At 38.5% G+C, this 27,006-nt stretch overlaps 1 protein-coding gene across 21 annotated transcripts in view; it reads left to right on the forward strand.

The window, feature by feature from the left end:
* The window catches only part of RIMS2 (regulating synaptic membrane exocytosis 2), a 433,643-nt gene that overhangs the window by 187,442 nt on the left and 219,195 nt on the right, over window positions 1-27,006 (forward strand). For all 21 annotated transcript variants that reach the window (XM_052704729.1, XM_052704718.1, XM_052704722.1 and 18 more), the window contains one exon: window positions 7,763-8,688. In XM_052704729.1, coding sequence (XP_052560689.1) covers window positions 7,763-8,688 — 926 coding nt within the window. The remainder of the gene's footprint in view (window positions 1-7,762; window positions 8,689-27,006) is intronic.

A 27,006-nucleotide genomic window follows, 5' to 3' on the forward strand; every position in this document is an offset into this window, starting at 1 on the left:
TGTATTCTTATGAACCCGAGGCTTCATCCTTCCCAGATGTGCAGTGGCTGATCAAAAGGTAAAGCAGGAAAGAAAGGTGCTGAATGTGTTGTGTGAAAATGATGTAGATTGCTCAGTGTTTTTTGTTCTCTTGGGGATGGTTAGGGAAATATTTTTAGCAAAAAAAAAGCTCATTGAAGGTACTGAAAAACAGGCTTCAGATATGTGAGAATGTATCTTTAATAACTTACTACATTTTAAGTTAATGCTTTAAATTGGATTGTATTATCTGTGGTTTAGAAATATTTCTCTCAAAGTTAGATTTCTTCTCATAAAGAAAACATGTCTGCATGTTATAACATGCATTTTGGATTTTACTTGTATTTTATATTCTCTTAAGCCCGTTTTTTGTAACAGTTCCATATGGTAGTAACTCATTCTTCGACTTCAATATTTATGTGACCTACAATCCTTTCAACACCTCAGGTTTTAAATTCATTTGAATCCTGCCATATGACAGCTGTTAATTGATTCCACCCTTCAGGACGTTATTTCTTTGGTGAGAGTACTAACACAAATCACTAGAATGCATTTTCTGACCAATTATTCTAGAAAGAGATTTAACCCATTGAGCATTGCTTTCATAATTTGCTTTTTTAACAAAAAGGTCTTACAGAAAATAGGTGAAACATTTCCTATGTATCTCACTGGAGATCATTAGTAAAATACTAATTTTGAAAATGTTCCGAAGTAGAGTAAGGAAAAATCTCCTGATGTTTTACCTGTTTGTAAAAGGAAAGCATTCTGAGTGTAGCTGAATGAACAGTAAGATGCAGTTATTTTATTGCTCTTAAATCACATGACGTAAGGGCTGCTGAAAAACTCAATCATAGTAAAAGAGTACAAACATGTTTCTACTGGTAGTCTCATTTTCCCCCCCATGATGTTCTTGGTGTAATAAACAGCTGTGAAATATCCTTGTTACTTAAATATTTGTAGATTAGCAAGGGATATTTACAATTGCTAGTTTTGTTCTGTGATTCCTCATTTTTTTTCCATTAAAATCCTATTCACAACAAACTGAAATTAGCCCTTCCAAGTTGCAATGCTGATTTTTGTGCTGAATTGCTCGTATAGCAAATTTGTGGTTCTCTGGTAATTGTGCTGTTTTATGTGTCTGTGCAGTCATGTCAAGTTTAAAGCAAAGATGTTATCAACTGTGAATTTCATTATGTTAACAGTGTTGTTACCACAGATTCCCTTTTATCCCTTCGATACCAGCTTGCAGTCAGTGAACTTATGTTTTCTGATAAAATCTAATAGGAATCAACATCTGCAGTGCTACTCTCATGCTTCATAATTTTTATAGTCATCATTGTAAACGTAATTCATTATTGTTTGGAGATACTTTGCTGGAAGGTATTTAGTGGCTCAAAATACGATTGCTATAAAACAGAATTTGTAAGGCATGGCTGAAATGAGAAATGAAGTAATGTCTCAGACAAACATTACTTAATGAATTGCTTAGACATCTGAGTGTTAAGTGCACTTGAGGGCAGCTTGTTTAAAAGTATATTGGTCAGGAAATGTGATAAATACCTTTCTTTTTTTTAATCAGAGTAGGCTGTTTAAGTGATCTAACTTGAAAGCTGAAAGAGAAGAGACAGATCAGAAGATCAGCGTAGTTTAAAACTAGACAGTATAGAACAACAGCAGAAAGAGATCTTGGTAGAATGGAAATGGCTTAGAAGTCAGAAAAAGCTGTTTCTTATTAAGCCGGAGCCATAGCTGCTCTTGGAGTGTATGCAGAATAATTTCCCATGCACAGTGTGACACAGCAAAAACAGAACTGGAGATTCATAAGCTGAGAATGAGAAAAGAAGTTGAATCAATACCACCTAGTCTCCTACAAACATTTCCAAAATAGGGGAACATTTTGCAGATTCCTCAGCAGAGCAAAGAAAGTCTGGGGAAATCCTTTCGGAAGAGAACCTGGCAGTGGAAGAACAAATCTGTCCCTGGGAATGGCAGGTGGATCTTAGTTGGGCACAGGGAGTTTTCCTACATGCTCAGAAGTTTCCATGGCAAGATCAGCAGCGTGCTCAACTCACCTTCTAGCAGCCTAGGAATGTTTTTGTGTGGTGGCATGGCAGTGCGTTATGTGCTCCCTGTCACTGGTCTGAAGTAAGTGCCTGACTGCCTATTGAGTAGAATGCTTGAAGCCATAGAAGTTTGGGACTATTATTATGTGATCACAAGAGCTCTTTTCCTAACAGGAGCAGTCTAGGAATTTAGAGACAAAGCTGAGCTTGCTGTGTTTGATGAGGTCTCTGAGAAGAGGCCTTGTCTCTTGCATGGCTTTTCTAACAATTCCAGCTGTGTCATCCAAAATCCAGGAAGAATACTCTAACTCCAGTGTGGTGCTAAAAGTGCCATTCCTTTATTCCTCACGATGCGCACTGGGCAACCTGACAAACAAGCACACCCTCAGAGTTCAGGCTCTACAATTATACAGTTAAGACATACATATACAGTACTTTGGCATACGTATTCACTATTTTTCAAGGTCCATTGACACGTCCTAATGTTCCTTCGTGCCTGCTCGGAGGTATTTAGGGTGGTCAAGTGCCCACCTACTTCTTCCCCTTTTCTCACCATCAGCTTCATCACTGAAACCTTTTACTCACTTTAATTTGTTTTTCCCCAGTCTGGAAGATTTCCATTGCTTATTAGGCCATAGTGAGCCACTTTTTACAAAGTGTATGTGGAACCCGAGGAAAATGTCCTTGCATGTTTAGAGGGAAAATATAAAAATATTCTATTGTGACTCCAGTACTTCTCATGAGGCAAAATCTCTGAGGCAGAAGATGAAAGTATTCTGTTATGTCCCCAGAGCAAAATTATTGAGGAAAAACAAGCCAGTTCACCCACTTAATTGAAATGGAAAGTTTTGGAGCTATCACTTATGGATTCCTTTTGCGAAACTGATATATTGGTTCTTAAACTAATGCACTAATCCCTATTGCTAAGTAAACCAGCCTATATCTGTTGGAAATGTGAGTTTTTACCTACTCTGTGTTATTATTTCATGTGCTAGATGCAGCACATTTTGAAAAGCGTTGTGGAAGATCACAGTACGTGCAAGACAAACATCTTCAGTTTTGCATTTCCAGTCAACTACTCCTCCCTAATTTATAGGGAGTAGAGACCAAGTTAGTATATTGTTTGCTGAGTAAAAAATAGGTCTTAGAAGTAGCTGATGGTGGCTTGGGCCACTAAGCCCTTACTGATTTTGTGGTTGACCCTAGGTAAGTCCAAGGTGAGTTTAGGAACCCGTACGTTTGGACGTATCTTCAGAAGGACATTTTCTTAAAAGTTTTCTTCAGTTCATGTGTGTCTTCTATGGGCCTGAGAACACGTTTAGTAGTCAGAAAGATCTGAGATCTGGTTTTTACTGTGGTTTTGGAATCTGATGCAAAAACTTGCCTTTTCATATTGCCTATTCCTTGGTACTTTTGAGTGTATTTTTTTCTTTTTTTTTTTACCCAAATGTAAAACAAAGCAGGAGGGTGATTTTCCAAAGAAGAATACAAATGAATGTCAAAGATTTTTAGGCTGTTTTGTTTTGTTACTGAAATCAGGGCCATGAAAAAAAGCAGTGTTACATTCTTCTGTGCCATATTTCAAGTACTTATAATGTTGCTGAAGCATGGGGAGGGATTGAATAACTTAAGTGCGTTGTCAGGTTACAGTGAAGCTACTTGCTTTTCTGTAGTGACATTCGTAGTGCAGTGCAAATGAGGTTTCCACTGGCGTAAGGTTAAGAAAGATGTGTTATAAGCCTAAATGTCATGTACAGGTAATAAATGATGATGATTATTAGTGATAAGTTGGAGAAAATGAATTTCAGTTTTCCTATCTGAAAAGCGCGTTTTTATAAACTGTGCCTGAGAAAGAGAGCTGTGTAGGTTTGTAGGTTCTAGGTTTTTCTAATCATAATAGAGATTTTGTTTTATTACTGATTCAAAGGGACAGTGGTCTCAGTGGCCTTGAGGTGCAGTAACTGTTCAGATATGGGGCAGCCCTGCTGATGAGGGGTGCACGGTGGGTGGTGGGGCCGGGCTGTGCTGGGTGCTGTGGCACCCAGGGCTTCTGCTGCCCACTGTATGCTGGGCTGTCCAGGTGCATGTGCAGTCAGTGTCCAAGGCGTGGAACGCCTTTGTTGAGGTATCTTAGCGGTAGTTAACAGTGAGAAATGGATTAGACAGAGGCTGGTGAAGGTGAGTGAGAATTAGTGTGATCTAAAAATAACAGCAGATTTTTAATAGCAGTCACTGACCATAAGTTTTTGTGAAGACTGTGCCTCCTGCCACGATTTAATAACACCGTTCCAAATGTCCACGTGCACTGCACAGCTGCGTTCACTGCAGGTATTTTTAAAATGAAAAAGAGTGCTAATGGTCTGGGGGGGCCGTGTGAGCAGTAAAGCAGTGGTGAGTTGCAGTGCCCTGTGGTGTGAGGGCTGCAGGGCAGCATGAGCCCTCTCTAGCCAGCAAGATTCTGGCCCAGTGGTGCGTGAGTACTGCTAATTTGTTTCTGTGGGATGGGATTGCATCTGCTGGCATTTGATACTGGTAGTTAAGTTGGATCTCTTCAGGAGGGAGTAAATTAATTAGAAGGAAAGTGTGTTGGTCCCAGTCAGCATAGGCTAGGAATTACAGTAGTGACTTTACCTGTCAGGCTGCACCCTCTGAGGATTGAAGTTGCATTTTCAGAAGGTCCTTTTTCCTCTTGGCCCAATATTGGCTTGTGCAGGGCACCTGTATAAGGCTGTTTCTTCCATGAAAGGTTTGGAGTAGATTGAGAGCTCAGCTTATCTTTACATTGCTGTCAGCCACTGCTGTCGTTCTGTATTCATGTCTTGGCAATGAAAGCAAGAAAAGGTAATGACTGCTTGTGGTAAGTGGTTGGAAATCATTTGTGTAAGAGGTATAAAAACACAGAACTCTGTTGGCCCATCCTCCTCTCATTAGCATAGCTCATGCTAGGACAAAAAAGTCAATTTTCTAGAAGTCTTGTAACAGTTCCAAAAAATATATGTTTTTGAGATAGAAGTACATTGGTGTAAGCAGGAAGTGTACAATCAGTGTTTTTACTCATGCAGAAATCCCATCTTTTTCACCCTTAGTCATTCCTCCCATGACATTTAAGTAGCAGTGTTTGCAGAGATTTGTCCTCTACACATTGTTAGGAGGACTGTGTGAAGTAGTCATGTATGTGTGTGCATGTATATATGATCTCCCAAGTGGAGCCAAACTAATTCTAACTACTCCATTATTTATACTGCTGTAAGTATACATATGCATATATTTCATCCTGAAAACCGTGTAGACTATGTATACTCTAAAGCATACATTAGATTCATCAAACTGGATTGTGTGTAGTGTCTTATATGTTACACAGTTCACTATGAACGTGATCTTCTAAACTGTGCTGAGGGTGTTTTTATGTCTTTGAGGAACAAATACTTGCAAAAATCTGCAGCTGCAAATATATCAACTCTACACATAAAGCACACTCACTATCTCCAGCATTTAATATTGAAAGCAGAGTATATGCAGATAGAACTTGCACACATATTGTCTCAATCATGCAGTGAAATCTATGTGGATGATCCTATCAACTGAGTGCCATCTACTCCAATTGGATACGTGCACAGATGAAAGATTTTGTGATTGCATAGAATGGAACTGAGGAGAAGCTAGGCACATTTTCATTACAGGTATGGCAGGAATTTTCAACAGTATCTGTAATTTGCAGTTGAAGTATCTTAATTTCAGAAGTGGTGATTTTTTCATCCACTGAAAACCGATTAACAGAAAGATACACGTCTTCTTAAAACTAAGAAACTTAACTAGAAACTTAAACTAAGTTTCTACCTCTAATCTCTCTTGTTTTAATGAAAACCTATATGTCTTTGCAAGCTCTATGGTGCTGGCAATTATGTTGTCCTACTTGTCTATTTCTATTGGCTGTTCTGGTTTTAGACTTGGGAAACTCTGTTTATGTCATATGAGAACAATTCAGCTTGACTCCTCAGTAGCAGAAGCCATAGAGTTTTTTCTTAAATGTGCAGAGGTTATGATTTGTGCTAGTCTTAAACATGACAGTTTATTAAGACAGATAGGACATCTTAACTTCACAATAAGTAAATAGGCATCCAAATGATGCTTATAGTACTTGTCATCCTTCACCTTCAGGAGGAGTTGCACTTTTGCATGATTGAATTAGTTTCCTCGTTTTCAGGTGCCTTTATAAGGCTAAAGTTCTTTAATGTTTACTGGTCTGGACTGGGTCCAAATCTTTCATGCATAGTTTAAAAACCCTGTATGGTACCTAAGCCAGAATGCCGACTGGCCAGTCATCCTCTGCACACTCTCCTCTCCTGCAGTTGTAGTTTTCCTTTGATGAGCTGAGACAGTCTTTCCTTTTTGGCTGTGAGAAGAGTTTTCTGTGCAAGTACATAGGCAGAGCCTTTTCTGCATGCTTTCCTGGGCACCATGAGGGCCTGCTTTTCCTTCTCCCCTTCACTAAGTTGGAGCCTTTCATTTTTAGGACAGCTGTGGGAACAGCAGGTTGTGTATTTGCTGTTCTTTCTCTAGCCTAGACAGTGGGCAGGATCCCCATGTTGCTGCCTATGATCAGGATCAGTGGACATTTGTGAAGGTTCTTAATTGCAAAGATAGAACAAAATGTAAGTGCAGATGGCTGATAATATGATAATAATGTTTGCTCCGGTTTCCCACAGGTAACTCTTTCAGCTGAATCTGGGGTGCTGAGTCCCAAGCTGGACACATCTGGTTGTAGAATTTTGAACACTCATCATCCTTTTTGGATTAATTCAGGCACAGTTTGAAGTTTCAGTCCGTTTTTTTTATGAATCACTCCTCCTTCTTTAATTAATTCATTCTATTCAAATAGCAAGCAATGCTACATTGAATGGAATTAATGTAATATTTTTTATATATTTAAGACAGATTCCCTGTTAAGATATTGTTTACAACAAAACTGTGTGCTTTGGTCAAATGTTTGTCAGTGTTCAGGAAAGAATATCTGTTGATAATTCTTTTTGTTTTGTTTTCCTTGTTATCCTCAGAAGTTGCCCATTGCTAGATGCGGTCTGTAGCAGAAAATGATACAAGAGAAGTAGGGATGGGAAGGATTTTTCTGTCAAATCAGGTGGAAGTTTGAGGATCTTTGCTAGACATCTGCTGCCACTGGATCTTCATCCTCCTTTTTTCCCTTGGCACACATCAGAGCTCTGTGGGAAATGAAATGTATATTTTTAAGCAATAATGGAAGCTAAAACATCAAACTAATGTAGTGAGACACACAGCCTTAATTTCTGTCATGACTATACAATCCTATGAAACAAAATTACATGGTCAGATTGTATCGCTGGAAAAAGAGTACAAAAGCTTATAGAATCCTGGTACTTGTAAATCAGTTACAATTGCAAAATAAAGTATTTGTATTCTGTATTTCATGGTGTTGTATAAACATTTCTCCTATAAAGCTGTTTTTTATTTTAGTTATACACCATAAACATGTGGTCTTTATTTTAGTACAGGAATTGTGTGAGCACATTCATGAACAAATGCAGTGAATGGATTTTTTCCCCATTAGCCGATCTTTGTATCATTTAGTTGGCCTTAAATGTATATCTGTGCTACGGGAAATATTAACAAAATTCTTTTTCTTATTTCTTGTCATGATTGTTTAGGAAAAGAAGCCCATCAATATCAAGAGAACAGAACAGAAGATACGACCAGAGGGAAGAGAGAGACGAATATTCACAGTATGCAACATCAGACAGTGCGATGCCCAGGTCACCATCAGATTATTCCGATAGGCGGTCACAGCGTGGCCCTCAGTTATACGAAGAGCCTGAACTGGGTGATTATAGAGATTCCAACAGGAGGAGTCGCAGGCGTTCCAAGGAGTATCCGGTAGAAGAGGAGGATGCACAGAACAGGGAGGAATATGAAAGGCAGAGGAGAGAAGAGGAATATCAGGCACGATACAGAAGTGATCCTAACTTGGCTCGTTATCCAGTCAAGCCACAACCATATGAGGAACAAATGCGCATCCATGCCGAAGTGTCCCGAGCACGTCATGAACGGAGACACAGCGATGTCTCATTGGCAAATACTGAGTTGGAAGACTCGCGGATATCTGTGCTGAGGATGGAACGACCCTCAAGGCAAAGATCGGTGTCTGAGCGCAGAGCTGCCATGGAAAATCAGCGTTCATACTCTATGGAAAGAACTCGAGAGGCTCAGGGACCAAGTCCCAATCGTCAGAGGACCACAAATCATAGCCCTCCTACACCTAGGAGGAGTCCAATTCCTCTGGAAAGACCGGACATGAGGCGCTCTGATTCATTAAGGAAACAACACCATTTGGATCCCAATTCTGCTGTGCGGAAAACGAAACGTGAAAAGATGGAGACCATGTTAAGGAATGATTCACTCAGCTCAGACCAGTCTGAATCTGTCAGACCTCCACCACCAAAGCCCCATAAAACAAAAAAGGGAGGTAAAATGCGCCAGGTTTCATTAAGTAGCTCAGAAGAAGAATTGGCATCTACTCCAGAGTACACGAGTTGTGATGATGTGGAGATTGAAAGTGAAAGCGTTAGTGAAAAAGGTAAGATTTCTTATTTTTTACTAGTTTATATATGTGGAATGAGGTTCGAGTTCCAGTCCATTGTGTTTGTTTTACATATTAGAATTGGTTGCAAGCACACATTTACAGCCCTTTGTATATGACAAGTTTGTTGTGATGGAGTTGAGTTTTTCTAACTTCTTATTTACATGGAAAAGAACATCCCAGCTGCGAGAAGTATTTGGATATATTTAAAGAAAATACTTGCCTATTGAAAGATCTGTTAATTACATCAATACAGTATCAAAAGTTGGGCTATCTGTAGGGCCATGGTTTCATGTCCATTAGTACCGGATTTGTGTACTCCTGAATCACACATGAATACAAATTTGATCTGGATTAAATGTAGGCACATGACCACATTTCTCTCGTATTAAGTTGTGCATCATTGCTCTAGTTATGCTAGTTTCATGTTGGCTGCTGTAATTTAAAGAGCATCTGATCCTAAAAAAAAACGTGTAATTTTTAAAGAAATTTGAAGTGAGCGAGTTGATTTGTCTCAATGGAGGTTCCTTTTTTGCTGTAAGTCTATGGTGCCTTTGGGTTTTAGTGCATTATAGGATTTGTGATATAGGTGTTACTTCCCTGTCAGAAAGAAAATGTGTGATTAATTGAAATGATTTCCTACCAATCCAAAGATAATATGTGATTTAAATATGAAAGCAGTGTGGACCATCAGTTTGAACTGAATCAAGTCAATATTAATTCACTTACCTTCATGTGTCCTCTTGATCTAAAATATGACAATTATAACTTATTTTCAGTTGAGAGAAAAGAACCTTTTAGAGTTCATCTGCTATTGTGGTTGGATTAGAAAATTCACTATTTGATATTAAGATTACTATCAAATCAATTCTGTAGTAAAGAAGATTGGAGCTAGTGAATTTACTCTGAATTTTCATGTGTTAATTAGCAGCATCCGTGGTCTGATAAATATGGTGGAAGATAGGGTAGAATGGAAGGAAATTTGGCCCAGAGTTCAAATAGAGAGTTATATACACTTCATCAAAAAGAGTGATTAAATCCCAACACAGTTTATCTTCCTATTAGAAGGAAAGGTCTGAACTTCAGGTTATTCATAATTTTATTCTTTATAGCAACCTTGAGGAAAGTAGATTCATCTATGTGGAATAGTAACAGTGTTATTTGATGAAATTGACCATAAAGAAACAGTGTACAAAATAATACAAACAATATATTGAAATATGTACTGAATATGTATGATATACAATATATACAATATACTGAAATATACACTATACAATATATGCAGTATACTGTAACACACCATGCATTGCCTCTCTGTGGCTCTCATCCACTTTTTGGTCTCCATAAAAGTTCAGCAAGTATTGATGAATGGCAGTGGGAGCCTTCTTTCCGCATGGTGGAATTCAATTACACACCTTTGCTTCGTATATGGCTTTAAACTAAAAGAGAGGAAATTGAGGCTAGATGCTAGGAAGACATTTTGTACTTAGAGAGCAGTGAGGTGCTGGCACAGGCTGCCCAGAGAAGCTGTGGATGCCCCATCCCTGGAGGCGTTCATGGCCAAACTGGATTGGGCCCTGGGCAGCCTGAGTTGGTGAGTGGCAGCCCTGCCTACAGCATGGGAGTCAGAACTGTGTGGGCTTTAAGGCCCCTTCCTGCTCAAGTCATTCTGTGGTTCTATGAATAATACGCACTTCCATGTCAGACCACCCCTCTGCTGCCGTTTGTCACACAGAAACAAAGTGTAACAAAATACTGGTGGGAAGGTTCAACCTCTATTGCCATACCACCAACATCTGCCTCTGATGTCTTGGGCCAGCTTAATGAAAGAGACATTTCTTTCAGAGCAACCTTCGTATTTGTTTACATAACATACAAAACATATCAATCCCACCATACAAGAATGTTAGATTCTCTATCATCATAAGGATCTGGCTTAAATTAGAGGTTTCATTTGGATAATTTTGCTTTTTAGTCTTGAAGAAAACGCATCATTATTGATAACAGTTGTTAATGTCATATCTGTACTGATTTTCCAGGCAGTGAATGGAGCTAATTTGAGCATGTATGAATGAAAAAAGTTTTTTTTTTTAAAAAAAAAAAAAAAAAGAGGGAAAAATGCCTTGTTTGTTTGCTGATCTTGAATGAATTACCAAATGCAGTTTTCATGTTACGTAGAGCACAGCTCTATCAGCATGGTCTATTGGTAGTCTGTGACTATAACTAGTATGGAGAACTGTCCTGTTTTTACAGTGGAAAAGAGCAATTGCATGAGCTGGGGAAAAGATCTGGCTGCTTCTGACTTTGCCTGCTTTCTGGCCTTGCTGAAGTGACAGAGGCTTGCTGAAGTGCCATGCATGAGTAGCAGCTGGCCCAGCAGTCATAGCTGAACCAAGAGCCAGGCCCAGCTTCACCTTTGCTCACAGCATCAGACAGCAACCTCAGCCCCATCCATGTGTCTCTCCCACTCCTCATTCTGAAGCAGAAGCACCGGAACAGTGTTTGTGTGAGTGGATTTGCGAAGTTGTGGCTTCTGCTAGATGTGGGAAGGAGAGGTCTGCTAGCAGGAAGATTTTGTAATTGCTGCAGGTAGGCCTGCAAAGTCCTACCTCCTTGTTTTCGTTGTTCTTGTTACCATGTTAAGCAGCCTGCACACACAGTCCATGTAAGTGATTTCTTCCTGAATATCACAAAAAAACCCCACAACCAACACCAAAAAACACATTGCTCTCCCTTGTATTACAATGTAGTACTTCCTTAACTGATATGATGGCATTTAATTATTTTAAACACCTACTGCTGTAAGGGTGGGCTTCTCCCCCCTAAGATCACTCTGTTTCTGCCCTACTGACCTTCTCAACCCTGAGGATTTCCCAGTGTCCTTCCTAGCTACACACTCTCTCTTTTGCCAGAGAGAAAGTGCCAACCACAAAACACTTGGCCTTGGAGTCGCAAAGGATGGCAGTGTCAGAATGAGATGTCTGATGTGTAGCTCATTAAGAGTTCTTTAAAGGGAGAGAATAATTTCTTCTCCATTTCTTTCTTTATGGAGTGCATATCTTTTCGCAGACCCTCAAATAAATATTAACAACTGTTCAGCTGTGAGGAGCAGTTTGAGCCTGAGCAGCAAGACTAGCTGTTAAGCGAGCTACATCTGAGCTTTTCCAAAGTCCTGACATTGGTTTTGAGAAAGCAGTTTGAGAATTGCAAATTATGCTGGAATGTAGGAGAGAATTATAGTTATAAACCTGTAAGAGGGATACAGTTTTTTCCTTTTTAACCTTATCATCTCTATAAGGGAAAGGATTGATACATATGATGGACACATAGGAAACGAAGATAGTCATTTCATTTCACAAGTCCACAGAGATCAGCTGCTGGGTAAAGAGCTCTGAGAAGATCATCCAGTAATAGTGAATGCCTGAGAGTTGAAGTTTTTGGGTCTGATCTCATTTCACTAGTTGTCTTCCTTAAGGAAACTTTTTCCTTAATTTTCAAAAACTTAATCTGGCCTGTGAGATGCCTCTTAGTGCATTGAAAACATATATATATATATATATATATAACTTGACTGTGTTGTGCTCTTTTACAAAATATAAATTTTTATAAGCATATTTTCATTACAGACATGTGAAATGTCCTTACTTCTGGAGCAGATTGCATGACCTTCTTGTTTATTGCAAAACTAAATTCAGTCTAAAAGAGTTCAGTTTTTGACAGAGAATGAAGTCTGTTTGGAAGCAATATGCTCTTGTCACGAAGTAAGAAGTGCAGTAGAGCATGCTTTCCGTGTACTGCTGCAAGAACAGTGTATGGCTTACGTAAGCAGAGGTGCCAAACAAGTGGGAAAGTGTCACAGAGCTCTCATGTGTAAAGTCTAAGAGATAGAGGACCTGGTTTCAATCCTACTTGTGCCAGTTTCTTGCATCTCCAACAGCTTTGAAGTTACGCTGAGCAAAATTAGATCAGAAAGAGGTCATTGTTTCTAAACTCTGCTTCATTCAGGTTAGAGAGTTCCTGAAAGTCTAACTTCCGTGGAACACATGGGTATTATACTGGAAGGCAAAATTTCAGGGCTGAGGTGCAGTGCTTGTTATAAAAACAAAACAAGAGACTTTGCAATTCCACTCTGTTTCAGCATGGAGATATTTGAGCTTTCAAAATATTACATTTGGAGTGGCCATACGAGAAATAAGATACTGCAAAATTTGACATGTTGTATTAAAACTCAGATTTTAGGCTATTGCTGCATTTCTTTGTATTATTTTTCTTAATATTATAGTGGAAGAGAATGTGTTTTGCATTTGTAAAGAAGTCCTCTTTCATGAAGACCTACATCTTCTGTAAGGAAAACACATTTTTAAATATGTAAAGAGTTTGACTGGAAATTTTCTTCCAGCCTTCTTCTCTGAACACAGGGCTCTATTTCAGCTGCAAGGATAAGAAATATTACACTTCTCCCCGTATGTGTTCTTGAGCAATAAAGCTGTCACTGCTTTTAAAGTACTTACATGGAATGGCAAGTATCTCAATATTTTAAAATACAGAAGTTTAAGACCATGGATATTTCTAATAGTAATGAGATTCTTTGTTGTATTTTTCCAAACCTCCTACATAGGTGCTTGTATGTTACATAGGAGATAAAGGGAAGTGGTGTGATTTTCTGCAGCATCTGTAGGGATTTACTATGTAACATTTCAAATTTGCAGTTACTTAACCTTGGCAGAAGTCAATAATGCCCTTCTCAGACAGACTCAGCCTTTTCCCAATTCCTGATTGCATATTCCCATCCTTAGTCACTCCTTCCCCACTGCTTTCAGAAGCTTTCAAGCAGGTGCACTTCGCACTTTTTCCTTAAGCAAGCTAGGAAACTTATGCAGGGTAACACTAATTGATGGCTAGCAAAATGATGGTAAATATTAGCAATTTGAAATTTCTTGAATTAAAAAATGATATTGAATGTTTTATTGTATATAGTACTGCTAAAAAATAGTGTGAAACTAATTGTGACATATTAGAATCTAAGGATAGATAAAGATTTGTTGAAATTAGGAAGAAAAATATTTTCATGTAGGAGTTGGAGAAGACAGATTTTCTTGTAAGTAAATGAACATGAATAATTTTATAGTACTTCAATTTCAACAAAAACTGTAATACTCAGCTTTATTGATTAAAGCCTTGACTAAATTACAAATGGAGCCTTCTGTACCCAAGTGTACACAAGCCATTAAAACTAATTCTTTATTCATGTTTTCTTTTACTCTGGGACTTCTCTGGAAGAACAGCTGTAGCAAAAGTGCTGTTCGGGCATCAGGTTAATTCTTTCCTGATATGATGTCATGAAGTAACTAGGAGCTGTTGTTTAAGTATCCTCGTGCCTTACTGGTAGTTACTTGTACTTCCAGAAGAGGTTAGGCTGATTATTAATAGCACAACATAATTTTTAATATTTTAAAATTTTAGGGAAATTTCTATCATTAGAACTCATTTTCAGTTTAAGTCAGTACTTTTTATCGCTAGCATAGATTTTGTCCTGGAAATATTCAACTTTCTTGTTCTAAAGGATTATTTTTTTTTCCAATTAAAAGTATAAGCCATTGAATCTTCTGGGCTAACAGTATTGAACTACCATTAGAAGCATTATGACTTTCTATACCTGGCTTTCTTTGTTGTTTTTTTTTTTTTCCAAAATTCAGTAGAAAACTGAATTCAGTAGTGTTTTAGTTTAAAAATTCCCAGCTATCCTTTCACATCTTGACAGCTGGAATATGTGCTGAACAAACTTAGTAAATATTCGCTGACGTTTTGCTGTAAGTAGTAATGAAAGAAATTACTGTGCATATATGCCTGGGATCAGGTTGATCCTCAGAAATGCTAAGCCTCATGTGGAGGTAGTTCTTCTCTTGTCCCACTGGGTTCTCTCACTTGTACTTGTGTTAAACAAAGTCAAAAACCCAGGTCCTGTGGTCTGAGTCTTCCATCAGCTATAGAAGCTTTTAACTCACAGTGCTTTGGCAGAGTTTAGCTCAACTGAATACCACTGGATACTGTGTGTGACACTTAGTTCTTTACAGTGCCACGGCAGGATAGAATCGCGCCAAGGAATTTCTCTTCTGAGTTCTCTGGACGTTTAGCTGTATGTTGTAGCATTTGTAGTTTTTCACGGAGGGCTTCTGACAAAAAGGATCAACAGCAGCAGAAACAATGGTGTTGTATCTCCACATTACATGCAGCGTGCTTTTTTCAAGTCATAATTTTCTTAATAGGTGGGTGAAATCATGATTCTTGTAGTAAAACAAAGAGCTCAAGCCTTTCTGTCACAGATCTAATCCCTGGATTTAACTCAGCATCATTTTGAATTCAGCGAGTACTTTCCTATGAAGTATTTAAGTTGATTTTGCAAGTAATTTTGCTGCCGCCCCAATTAGATATCAGAAACATAAAGGACCATTGTCAAATAATTGTATTTAATTAATTTTACAAAATAATCAGTTGGGAGTATTCTAACAGTAATACAGCGTGATTTTTTTTTTTTTTTTATACTTTATTTAAAATGTAAGGATTTTTTTCTTTCATTAAGGATAGAGTAAATCATAAGGGAAGAAGCAGAGAAAAGGAAGAGGAGGCTGCAGGTGGATGGGCTGCGTCGAAGCAGTCTGCCTGCGGGCATCTTGGTTAAGTAGCACTTTGTTCTGTCCCTGACAGTGAGTCTGGCAGTAATTTCACTTACAGCTGCTGAGGGGCAGCTGTATAACACCAGAGCTGGGCCCAGCTCAGATGTGAGGGATGAGGAGGTAGCCTGAGGCAGAGCCCTGTCAGGGCCATACAGAAATGTGCCCCTGTACCTCAGCCTGAGCCCTGAGCTACTGAACAAGTTCCAAAAAGCTGTGTGTCCTCACTGCCCACTGGTGCCTGCTTCTTTGGAACTCAGGCCACCTGGTTAGGATGCTAAATACTAATTCAGATTGAGGATCTGAATATCGCCCTATCTGTGCATATTCCAACTCACTCATTCCAAAACTGGTATGCATAAACATATTTTAAGCCCCACAATTGCATTTTGAAGGTTTTCAAGTCTTCCATTAATGTCAAAGGATCAGTAATGTGTTTCTTCCATTATAGTACACTGATTTCATATTGAAACCCTGCTTTTAGGGGCAGGATGGAAAAACCTTGATGTAACAACTTTTTTGTTAATTAAGGAAGAAGTGAAAAAGTTAAATAAAACTAATTGAAGAGATCAGGCTCGTTGCAGTGTATCAAATCAGTGCTAAGAGATCCTATGGTAAAGCTGCATTGCAAAATGTATTCTGCCATGGAATACAAAGTACCTACATCTCTTCAGAGATTCAAACTTCATATGTGCTAGCATTTTACACTTTTCCCCACTGAACTAACCCTGTCAGTCATGGAAATGTTGAAGATTGTTGCACAGAGAAAATGAAAGTCAGGAATAATGTTTAGCTCAGTATTGTTCTTTCTTGGCTATAAATCATAATTTTTTCATTATAAAGGTTCTTTGTGTGGCTTTGAAATGTGAAAGAATGAAAAAATTATCATTTATAATTTATTTCTGGAAACATTTCCAACAAAATGTATCAGCTTGTACTATAAAAATGCTTGCATTTATGTCTCATCTATTTCAATACGAAACTGAATTTGCTAGCCTCTGTTCATGCAGGCTTATTCTCTAAGTATTCTCCATAGTAAGATATTCCTTTGAGATTTGTAAAGATAAATGAACTGACTGAATCATTATATTAAAAATACTTGTGTCACAAATGAAGTTCAGACCAGACCGGAGGTAGGAATTGCTAAGGAAGTGCACTCAGAGAATGATATTGTGGAGAAACAATAATTACATTCCTTAAGAAATAGTTTCAGTGTTTTTATCTGCAGCTTTTCTGATCATTTAGATTATGATCATCTTTTAGGCCCACAGTTATATAATCTGCTTACTTGGAAAATGGAAATATATGGATATTAGTTACATAATCTAAACAAGGATCTAATGAAAGTTTTCACCACAAATCTCCTTATTTTCTGCTACAAATATTGATAGGCCATATTTATATATGTAAAAAGGAGAGGCTTGGCTTGTGATAACCTGTCTGGGATGACCAGATATTACATGGTACCTTATCTGAGAAGTGGCAGTATGCAGTATCTTCACGGATTTCACAGTTTGTAAGGACTTTAATATTTCTTCTGTGTATTATGGAGTCCTGGAATCATAGAATAGCTTTGATTGGAGGTGACCCTAAAGATCATCTGGTTCCAACCTCCTGCCCAACAGCTCAGGGCCTCATCCAGTGCAGCCTTCGACACCTGGAGGGATGCCACATCCACAGCTTCTCTGTCAGCCTGTGCCAGTGCCTTTCTGCTCCCTTTGTAAAAAACTGCCCTTTAACATCTAACCTCCATCTCCCCTCTTTTAGTTTAAAGCCATTCCCCTTGTCCTGGTGACTATCAGACCATGTAAAAAGTCACTGCGCCTTCTGCTTATAAGCTCCCCTCAAGTACTGGATGCAGTGAGGTTTCCCCAGGGCCTTCTTTTCTCAAGCTGAACAAACCCAATTCCCTCAACCTATCTTCATAGAAGAGGTGCTCCAGTCCTCTGATCATTTTTGTGGCCCTCTTCTGGACACGCTCCAACAGCTCTGCAACCCTCCTGTGCTGGGGACCACAGGTACTGCAGTACTGCAGCACACAGGTAATGCACAGTACTGCAGATGAGGCTTCGCAAGGGCAGAACTGAGGAGGGTGATCACCTCCCTTTCCCTGTTTGCCACCCCTCTTTTGTTGCAACCCAGCATACTGTTAATGTTCCTGACTGCAAGCACACATTGCAGGCTCATGTCCACTTCATCCACTGGAACTCTGAAGTCCTTCTCCTCAGGACTGCTCTCAGTGAGTTCTTCTCCCAGTCAGTACTCATACCTTGGATTGGAATATATGTAGTTTACCTTACATTATAATTTGGCTTTAAACATTTTTTAAAGCTCACTTTTGAAAATCTGGTGATAGGGAGAGTTTCTAAAAGCTGAGCTTCTTTGAGAATTGTACTGTTCTATTTTTGTCCTGTGATTTCAGTACATGTTTTAAGAGTATTACAACCAAAAGCAACTGTTTAAAACAGCTACTTTAATGATGAGTGAAGAAACAGAGTTTGTTCTTGGAAAATTTGAACTGATGAAGGCCAACAGAGTTGGAATTTAACTTCAGACTAATAGTCATTTTATCGGGCTCCTGTTGTCTCTTCAGTCTAGAAAATACAAGGCTCAAAGCTCCTTGTTCTCAGGTCCTGATAATCAGTTGACTGAGATCCACCACCATTATACTTTACAAAAGCTGAGCCTACTCAGGAGCTGAAATCTTCATAGGTGTCTGACTGCAGTTCCAAATGTAAGGATGTTATGTGTGCAGCATGCAGGCTCTTGTTCACTGCTAGTGAAAATGCACAGCTAATGGTGGTGATGGTGTTGAAAAACAGTGTTTTGTAGCTGACAATTTATGCTATTAAGTAATGTTGTTGTGCTCTTTGTATCTCTTGTAGTTTCCATACAAATAAACAGGAGGCATTACTTTCCAAACATTATTCCCATTAAGCATTCTCTAAGCCTGATTTCCTGTTGCTCTACTTGCTTTTTAGCTGTACAGAGTGACTGAGAAGTGGGTGTAAAACATTCCCATTCTGATTTGCCAGCATTTCCATTACCACTTTCCTGGTACTGGCTTTGCAGATCAGGTGACTGGACAAGAGGTACTGCAGTGGAAGATAAAAGCTGCAATTTTCAGATGCACTGAAGTCCCAGTGCACTTAGGAAATTCAATGAGAGCACGGAGTGTTTAGTCAGCAGTCTCATTCTTTTCAAATATCTGGGCAGAGGCCGTAGGCAAAGAGCACTCCCTCCTGAAGCCATTTGCATTTGTGTCACGCGAGTGTGAAATCCCATCGCCCGTGGAGGCAGTGACCTTCAGCTCCTCTTGCAGAGATCATGAGAACTGTACAGAGCTGAGTGAGCCCGAAGTTGGATGGTTCTTTTTACTGACAACAGTAATGACGTGCTGGAAGAAGTACTGTGAAAGTCACATGTAATTAAATAACTTAATTACTAATTAACGGTTAAAGGTCACCTGGGCACTCTGTAAAAGGAACCGACAAACAGTTTGTAGCACAGCCTTCCATTAAGACTGCCTCAGATTTCATACTCCGTGGCTGTTTCATCTGCAATTCTTATCACAGGGAGAGTTGCTGTTGCAGTTCTCCTTGCAGGATTTTTACTGCAGGCCTTTGTTCTGAATTGCAGAAAAAGTAATTCAACCATTTTGAAGAGTGAGTCTGAAGGAAAATGTCATATTTTTTTCTATGTTAAAATAGTTAAACCATCAATTTGCAGTGGTGTTATCATCTCCATTTCAGGAGGGTGCGTTTGTCTCTTTGAAAATTGGCACACAACTGGCTGTATTATTAATCTTTGGAAAAAATCAATTCACACAGTCTTAGGAGAGAACTGTTAGTGTTCGGTCACTGATATCTGTGTCCAGGCTGAAGTTGCTGAAGGTTCTCAATATAAAGGAACCTTTCCTAAGGAGCTACAAACTAGTTTTCTTCCAGGATGTCCAAAACTCAGATTTTCCTGTAAGTGCTCTGGACTGAGGCAGTGTAGGAGCCCAAAAAAAAGTCTGTATATATTTTGTATCCTTGACATACTTTCTGCATCCTGCTGAGCCTGGGAAGGAAAAACAGATTGTTCACAAGGTGGACCAAAGCTAATTTTGGGAGGAAAACCACTAAATTGGAACAAGAGTTCTGCGAGAGAGGAGATGGAGGAAGAAGCTGTCCTCAGGAGCTGCTGGGTGAGAGGGGAGGTGGTGGTGGTGTGCAGGGCTGCAGGACTGTTGGGACCGAGGAGCTGGGGCTGGAAGTGCTGGTTATCTGCCGTTTCGGAGCTGTGGGCTGCTTGGTCTTGTGATTGCGTCTGTCTTGCTTGGTCTTTTCCCTGTGTTCCATTTATTTAGTTAGTTAGTTAGTTGTTATTATTTGTTAACACCACAAAGTTTTAACATCTAAAGGGAACGAATATAAGTAAACAGAGGTGCTACCTGTTTTGTTAAAATTAGTGTATAGCATTTCTCTGCAAGTGTGTAAAACCAGGTCTTCTTGAGCTCTTTCATCCTACTTGCCCAATTTCTCTAAAATACTTTGGTTTTCAGACTGCACAAGTGATGGTAGATCCTTCCTGACAAGCTAAAATATGATCCTGTGTTTTCAGCAGTTAAAACAAATAACTGAAGAGATTTGAGTGAGCGCTCTGCGTTAAATACTTCACATACTGGAAAAAAATAGTGTAATACTCTGTCAAAAAGCATCTTCTTCAGCCAAAGTTATGAATAAATATTTAATTCCTTATGGAACAGATGATCACAGACTCCTGGTTAAACTGAGCTATTTCTTACACCGATGGGGAAGAATTATATGTTAAATATTGTTCAGATAATACTTTAAAAATTGACCTATGCTCATTATCCTGACTTACTTTGATTTGTTTAAATATTGCTTTTTGAATGAACTCTTAGTCCAGGCTTCTAGATTCTAAATGCACTACGCAGCATTACTAGTGGATCTGGAATTTAAGACCATTGAGGTCCTTTCTATCTCAAGCCATTGTGTGAGTCTGTAATTATTGTTACATGGTTTTTAGCAATAACAAGCCATATAAAGTCTGGCAGGCTGTATGGACTGCATCAACAGAGGGGCGGCAGTAAGGAGATGGAGGAGATTGTCCCCTTTTGCTCTGCTCTTGTGAGCTCTTACCAAGAAAAGCTGAGAGTTGGGCGTGTTCGGTCTGGAAAAGAGAAAGCTCTGAAGAGACCTTATTTTGGCTTCCAGCACTTAAAGGGAGCTTATGAACAGGAGGGAGACTGACTTCTTGCATGATCGCATAGTGACAGGACAAGGACAAATGATTTCAAACTAAAAGAAGGGAGATTTCGGTTAGATATTAGGGGAAAAATTTTAATCAGGATGGTGAGGCACTGGCACAAGCTGCCCAGAGAAGCTGTGGATGCCCCATCCCTGGAGGCATTCAAGAACAGGTTGGGTAAGTCCTGGGCAGCCTGAGCTGGTGGGTGGCAGCCCTGGCAGCCCTGCCCATGGTGAGTGGTTGAAACTGGATGTTTTTTAAAGGTCACCTCCATTCCAAACCATTTTATGAAAAGATCCTATAGAAACTGTCTTTTCTACTCATTGTTACCTGGATTATAGGAATGGGATCAGCAAGCTACCAAAGCTTCAGATACTGGTTTCTGTGAAATAGATTTTTATATCTTTTTGCTTCTTATTGTATTTCATCAGTCATCATTTTGCTGCTATATACAGTTTTAAGAGTATTTGTTTTGCTTTAAATTCTTCTAGTTGGACATTATGTCTTTAATGTCCCTTTGATAATTCTGCTGTTGCAATAATGGATGTTATTGAAGATTTATCTTTGTATGAGAACATTTAGTGCAGTTTGCAAATCTTTTCTAATCATATTTGTCAAGATGGATTGTAAATAATTATGAAATAGGTTGTATAATAATCAACGACACAAGGGAATTCATCTAAATTGTGGAAGACAAATTTATGAATTTTTATTTTCCTCTGCTTTCCAGGCTTCAGCTACATATTTATCTCTAGATCTTTACTCATCATGTCTCGTTATTTAATATACTATTGAAGTTATATATGTAGGTTGCTCAGAAAGTAATGCCTACTATTTATTTCTATGGAAACTACAACAGATGTTTGCAGGCCTGTGCTAGCCCTATGCTTCCTCATGCTGGCCAACTCATCACTGGCTATCTTAGCCTGCTCTGATGGCTTAGAAGTGCACTGTGGCTCATTCTCAGCACCCGGATCTGGGCCACCTATTAGAGGTTTAAATTTGATATTATGTAGCATAATCCAACAAATGCTTTGGCCATTATGTTCCTTCTTAAAAAAAAAAAAAAAAAAAAAAAAAAAAAAGTTTGCTGAACTGTACAGCCCTGTCAGATCATGCACTTGCAAACTATTTATGATGAAAACATTAGCATAAAATAGTAGCTGCACTTCCATATGAGAGGCTGAGATGTACCCAGGAGAGCCTTAATCCTTGACTGCTGCTTTTAGTTAGTGTTGCAATAAGAATAATATGTTGCTGCCTAGAGTTTAACTTGGTCAACTGTCAGTGCTTTTATTGAGCAGAAGAGCTGTGCTTTAGTACTTGTGTGATATGTCTGCTGCTATTTTTTCTGAACCATTTTTACAGTTTTGTGGAACTTAAAATGAGTAATTACCATTACAGCAGCTAATAGGTCCGGCTATTTATCACAGTCCATTCAGTGCCATGCTGCTAATTTGTTAGTGAGCTCAGTAACTTGTATGACAAAAGAGCACCTTGTGTTTGATCAAAGGGTGTTTCTTGAAAGGTATCCAGCGCTTGTGTGGAGGAGAGATGAGAATCTGTGATGTGTTTTAGTAGTTCATTTCAGTAGGAGATCGCTGTTGACATTTAAGCTGAGAATTTAGATTCCAGATATTTATCTCACCTTACATGTGTTTTATAATTTCAGCCTGGATGAAGGTTTAATTTTATGCATTCTAAACCTGGTAAGCCAGCGGGGTTGATCATAAACTGTACATTTCTACATTTGCCTGAGACTGTGTGGGACCCGAAGCAGGGAGCAACACTCATAGCAATACGTAATCTGTGCTCCTAATGTTGCTCCAAATGCTAAAACTTTATTAACAATCTGGGTGCTCCTTCACTGTGAGGACTCAAGCTGATTCAACACATAAAATATTCTTAGTCTGAGCCCTTGACAATCTCCTAAATATTCTGCCCTGGAGTTCAGCTGGGTGTCATTTGCAGCTTTTAAAGTATGTTCTGAATTCTGATTATGTGACGACATGAGTAGAGAAATAATAATGTGTTCCCATTAAAGAATAACATTTCCATTTGAAAATGTGCTGGGTTTAGTGCTGCGTATCAGGTGGATGATTTGCTTGAAGTTTTTGATGGAGTCATTTAGATGCTCTGAGTTAGCAAACCTGCAAATGGATCAGTATTATTTTAAGAAAACCATAAAAAATAGCTAAAATTAATATAGGAAAAAGATCTACAGAAAATAGTATGCTAAGGGTTTCTCTCTTTCTTTTTTTGCTTTTTTTCCCTTCTTTCTCCTTCCTCCCTTCCATCCTTCCTTCCTTCCTTCCTCCCTCCTCTCCTCTCCTCTCCTCCCTCTCTTCCTCCTTCTCTTCCTCCCCTCTCTCTCTCTTTGTTTCAATTTATTGCATTTAGGTTATTTCTTACCATTTATAATGAGAGTCTGAGAAATCAGAGGACAATGGTTATAGCTATCATTATTATTCCACTGACTAGAATATGCTACATGGTGCTATGATTTAACTATTCATTTTATTAGAAAAATATGCTTGGAGAATTGAAAGTCAGTGAGGGGAAATATTGCAGAATTTATATGATGAGAAAATATGGTTGCTAAAGTTATATTCAATAAATTATTCATTAAACATTCATTATATACTTAAAAATTAGAAGTCTGCTTAGTATTTAATTTGTAACTGTTTGGAGTTCAATATCATATTTCTACTGCATGCAAATGTAAAAGCTGTAATATTTTGACTTAATATATTCAGAAGATACTTAAAAGAGGAAAAACAAGAATGATACAGTGACTGAAAGCCAAGTATCAAAGAAAGAAAACAGAAGAACTACATATTATTGTCCACTTCTCAACTAATTCATTTGTGAAAGACTGCGAGCAGACAAGAAGTGTTTTTCCTGTGGACTGGAGAATAATTTGTGTTCTTTCATATGTATTTTCTCAACAACAGGCACTGTTTGAGAGGGAGACACATGCTTTGAGTATGGTCTGTGTGGTTTGATTATGGTGGGTGGTTTTCTGCTAGTGGATAAACTGGCTTTTCTCAGGGGCAACCAGGGTAGCCTCTCTCCTGCCAATAACCTTAGGGTGAATGCTGAGTTCTTGGTGGCAGAGGTGATGCAGGTAAATTGTGCTGATTGTGGATGTATTTCCTGAGACCATTTTTGTGATGCACCGAGTAACATCGAATGTGAAAGAGCAGGGGTTAGAATGCTTCACAAAGGTGTTCTCTTTCTTAAACTGATTACGTTGTCATTGAAGCAGAGCAAAAAAGGTAGAGTTTGGGTAAACATGGATACTCAACAAACTCAGCCTCACATACTGTGTAAGGCCTTTTCATGTAGAAGTATTTATTGAGACTATGCCAATAAATATAGCACCACGTATTTCAAGTTTGCTTAAAAGAACAGTTTCTAAGTCTCAAAGTTTCTGAGATCGATGCGTTCTGTTGCACAGATCAGCATGAATCATTACCAAGATGCTAAATGCATCAAATTTGTACCTGAGCATACACAATTAGATGCTGGCCTCCTCTCTGCTCTGGACTGTGGGAATCTGCCCTATTTCAAAAATTGTTAGTATGTGCCTAAGTCCAACAGAGTGGGCAGGTTTACTGCTCACACTGTACACAGGTGCAGTGATGCTGCTCCAGCTGGGGGCTTGTTTTTGCCTGCCTGGCACATGCTGTAAAAGCAAACGGATAGGACTTTGCATCTGACTGTGCTGGTAATGTCCTGGGTGAGTTTTGGGGGTAATCTGAACTGGAGGCAGCCCAGGGTAAACAGGATTGGTTAAAGAGTGAGTTAAAGTGCAAGTGGATGTATTTCTAACAAAATTTAGCATAATCAAATCTAATCCAGTGTATCCAGCTTGCCTCCCTTCGAATCTGCAGATGGTATCCTTTATGGGATATAGTAAGTTCCAAGGGATATAAGGATGGGAATAATAAGTTCCAAGGTACTACTGAGCTTTCACTACTGCAGCAGCAGAACAATTAATTGACATTTGTGAGGTTTTTGATGAAAGATTTCCTTTTGTCAGAAAAACAGTAATTCATCATGTATTGTTACTGACATGTAGAACACAGAAAAAGAAACAGAAAACATTTAAATGGCTGGAATATGAAATTTAAATAATGACAAATATATTTTTCTTTCATATTCTGTGACATTTCCAGGGCAAAACAGAAACCGCTAAGGGACTCTCACAGGCACTAACTGTTATTCCAGGAGAGAAGGACAAGCAATGAAAAGAGATGTAAGGACTCATATTGGTTGTTTCTTGACTTCAGGACCATGATACCGATAAAAATGGAAGAGTGATGATGAAGAGCCATACAAAGTTTGCTCTCATTGTTGATTACGTTGCTCAGTGCAGTTGACACAGGACTGCACAGACGGATTGTCTGAGAAGGGGTAGGCTTTGATCTCTGGACTTCAGATGGGGCTGCACTACTTGCCTTGCCATGAAATGGCAACTGATGCCATGAAATCAGTTCAAAAACTGAGCAGCTGTAGAATTGGTTATATGGAAGTCAAGGAAATGACAGGAGAGAAAACTGAATATGTCCAATTCTAGTGTAAAGAATAAGCACATTCTCTTTAATTTGAAGAGTTTATGCAATTTATTGATTTTGAGATTATTTTCTGTTAAATTCACCTGCTCAGAATATATTTCAATGCCTTGAATTTAATAGGAAAATACTTATAAGCATCAGTTGGAGTAAGGATTTATATTTTAATTACAAAAATGAATCTAGTTAATCTAGATGCCTTCAAATGAATCTGCTTTAACAAATGCAGGTGCTCAGCCACTGTCTCACACAGATTAGTGCTTGCAGCTTGGATTCAATAGTGTTACATGGTCATTTACTCAGATTTCTTAAGACATCTCAATTAAAACAATATCAAATAGAATGTGGCAGAAAATTATAATATCAGGCTCAGGCACGAGTCAAACAACTGGTAAGCAGTAGCAAAATATTTAAATACCTGATAAGCAAGTGCCCATAAAACCTAGAGTTTATTGTGCTTGATTTTTTTAATCATGCCAAACTTCAAATAAGAGACAAGGGAGAAAGTATTCTGCCCTATCAATGGAAGTCCTTATTTTTTCCTAATTTTTATTTCAAAATCTTGTTGGTTTTTGTTGTTTTGTTTTTTTGTGTGTTTTTTTAGGAATGAAATAATTTGTTGCATGTAATAAAAACGTAGCTGTGTCCTTTTAATGAATATAAAAGTCAGATTAATTTATAGTATTATAAACTTTTGCTAACAGAAATGATAAGAGTCTGTGAAGATGTGGCTGAGTGAAGCTTTTGTACATTTGCACAGGAAATCATCTGCACATCATTATTAATTACATCTATGGCCAGAAGGTAGTTTTTAGTTTTTGGGTACTTTTTTTTTTTTTTTTTTTTTTTTTTTTTTTTTGTAAACTTATATCTTACTTCTGTTTGAAATTTGGAGTTTTTAGTCTTATTTTCAAGTAAAACAATATTATGTGTTAGGGAAAGAGTTTCATTTATATTTATACAAATATGAGCTCTCTGATATCAACAATTATTTGACAGTTTCTTATTATAGAGAATATTTAGAGAAAATGTCATCACAAATATAGAATCAGCAGTGCAACAGAAGTATATTTGTGGAAGAGTGGCATTCAGGGCAGCAAAATTCAAGCTGATGGTGGATTCAGTGATAGCACATGCACATTTGGAGTGTAGAATTAAAATATCTCTGATAAGAAGGTTGTAAGGCTTACATCTTCTAATAGCATCACACATATGACTAGGCAGTAAAAAGCATGTCATGCACATTCTTCTTTCTAAAGGAAGCTGTGTTACAACACTTGATTTGTGGCATGAAACACTGTAGGATTGTAATGCGGTTGAAAAGCATTCATGTGGCGCGTTCCGCTCCCTTGCTGAGCATTCCTCATGGAACAAAACGCCACAGTCTGAATAAATCATAGAGGAAAAGAAAGTAGGTAATGTTTTGCTTTTAGCTAGATGGTTCTACTACAAAACAATAAAACAGTGTTCTGGCGTCAGCAAACTCTGAAGTATGATAAAGCTGAGACAACGTGACACCAGTGTCTGAATTTTTAATATTACAATCAAAATGACAAGGAGATACTGTGTTGAAACTAAACAAGCTTCCCAGTTTTCTGTCCCAGAATTTTTTTTGCAGTTGTAGATATTTACATCTACAGGGACTTTGATTTCACATAACCAGTTTCTTGATTCAACTCTGAACTTCTTCATGCACAAACTGTGCAGTGTTCTGGGTTGTTTGACGTCACTCACACTGGCACCAGCAGCGTGTGTGAAGGGGAAGGGGTGCTAACCTAAGACAGTGTGAATTGCAGGATCTGTCTGCA

The sequence above is a fragment of the Tympanuchus pallidicinctus genome, unplaced genomic scaffold (assembly GCF_026119805.1).
Source record: "Tympanuchus pallidicinctus isolate F22 unplaced genomic scaffold, pur_lepc_1.0 scaffold5, whole genome shotgun sequence".
Lineage (NCBI taxonomy): Eukaryota > Metazoa > Chordata > Aves > Galliformes > Phasianidae > Tympanuchus > Tympanuchus pallidicinctus.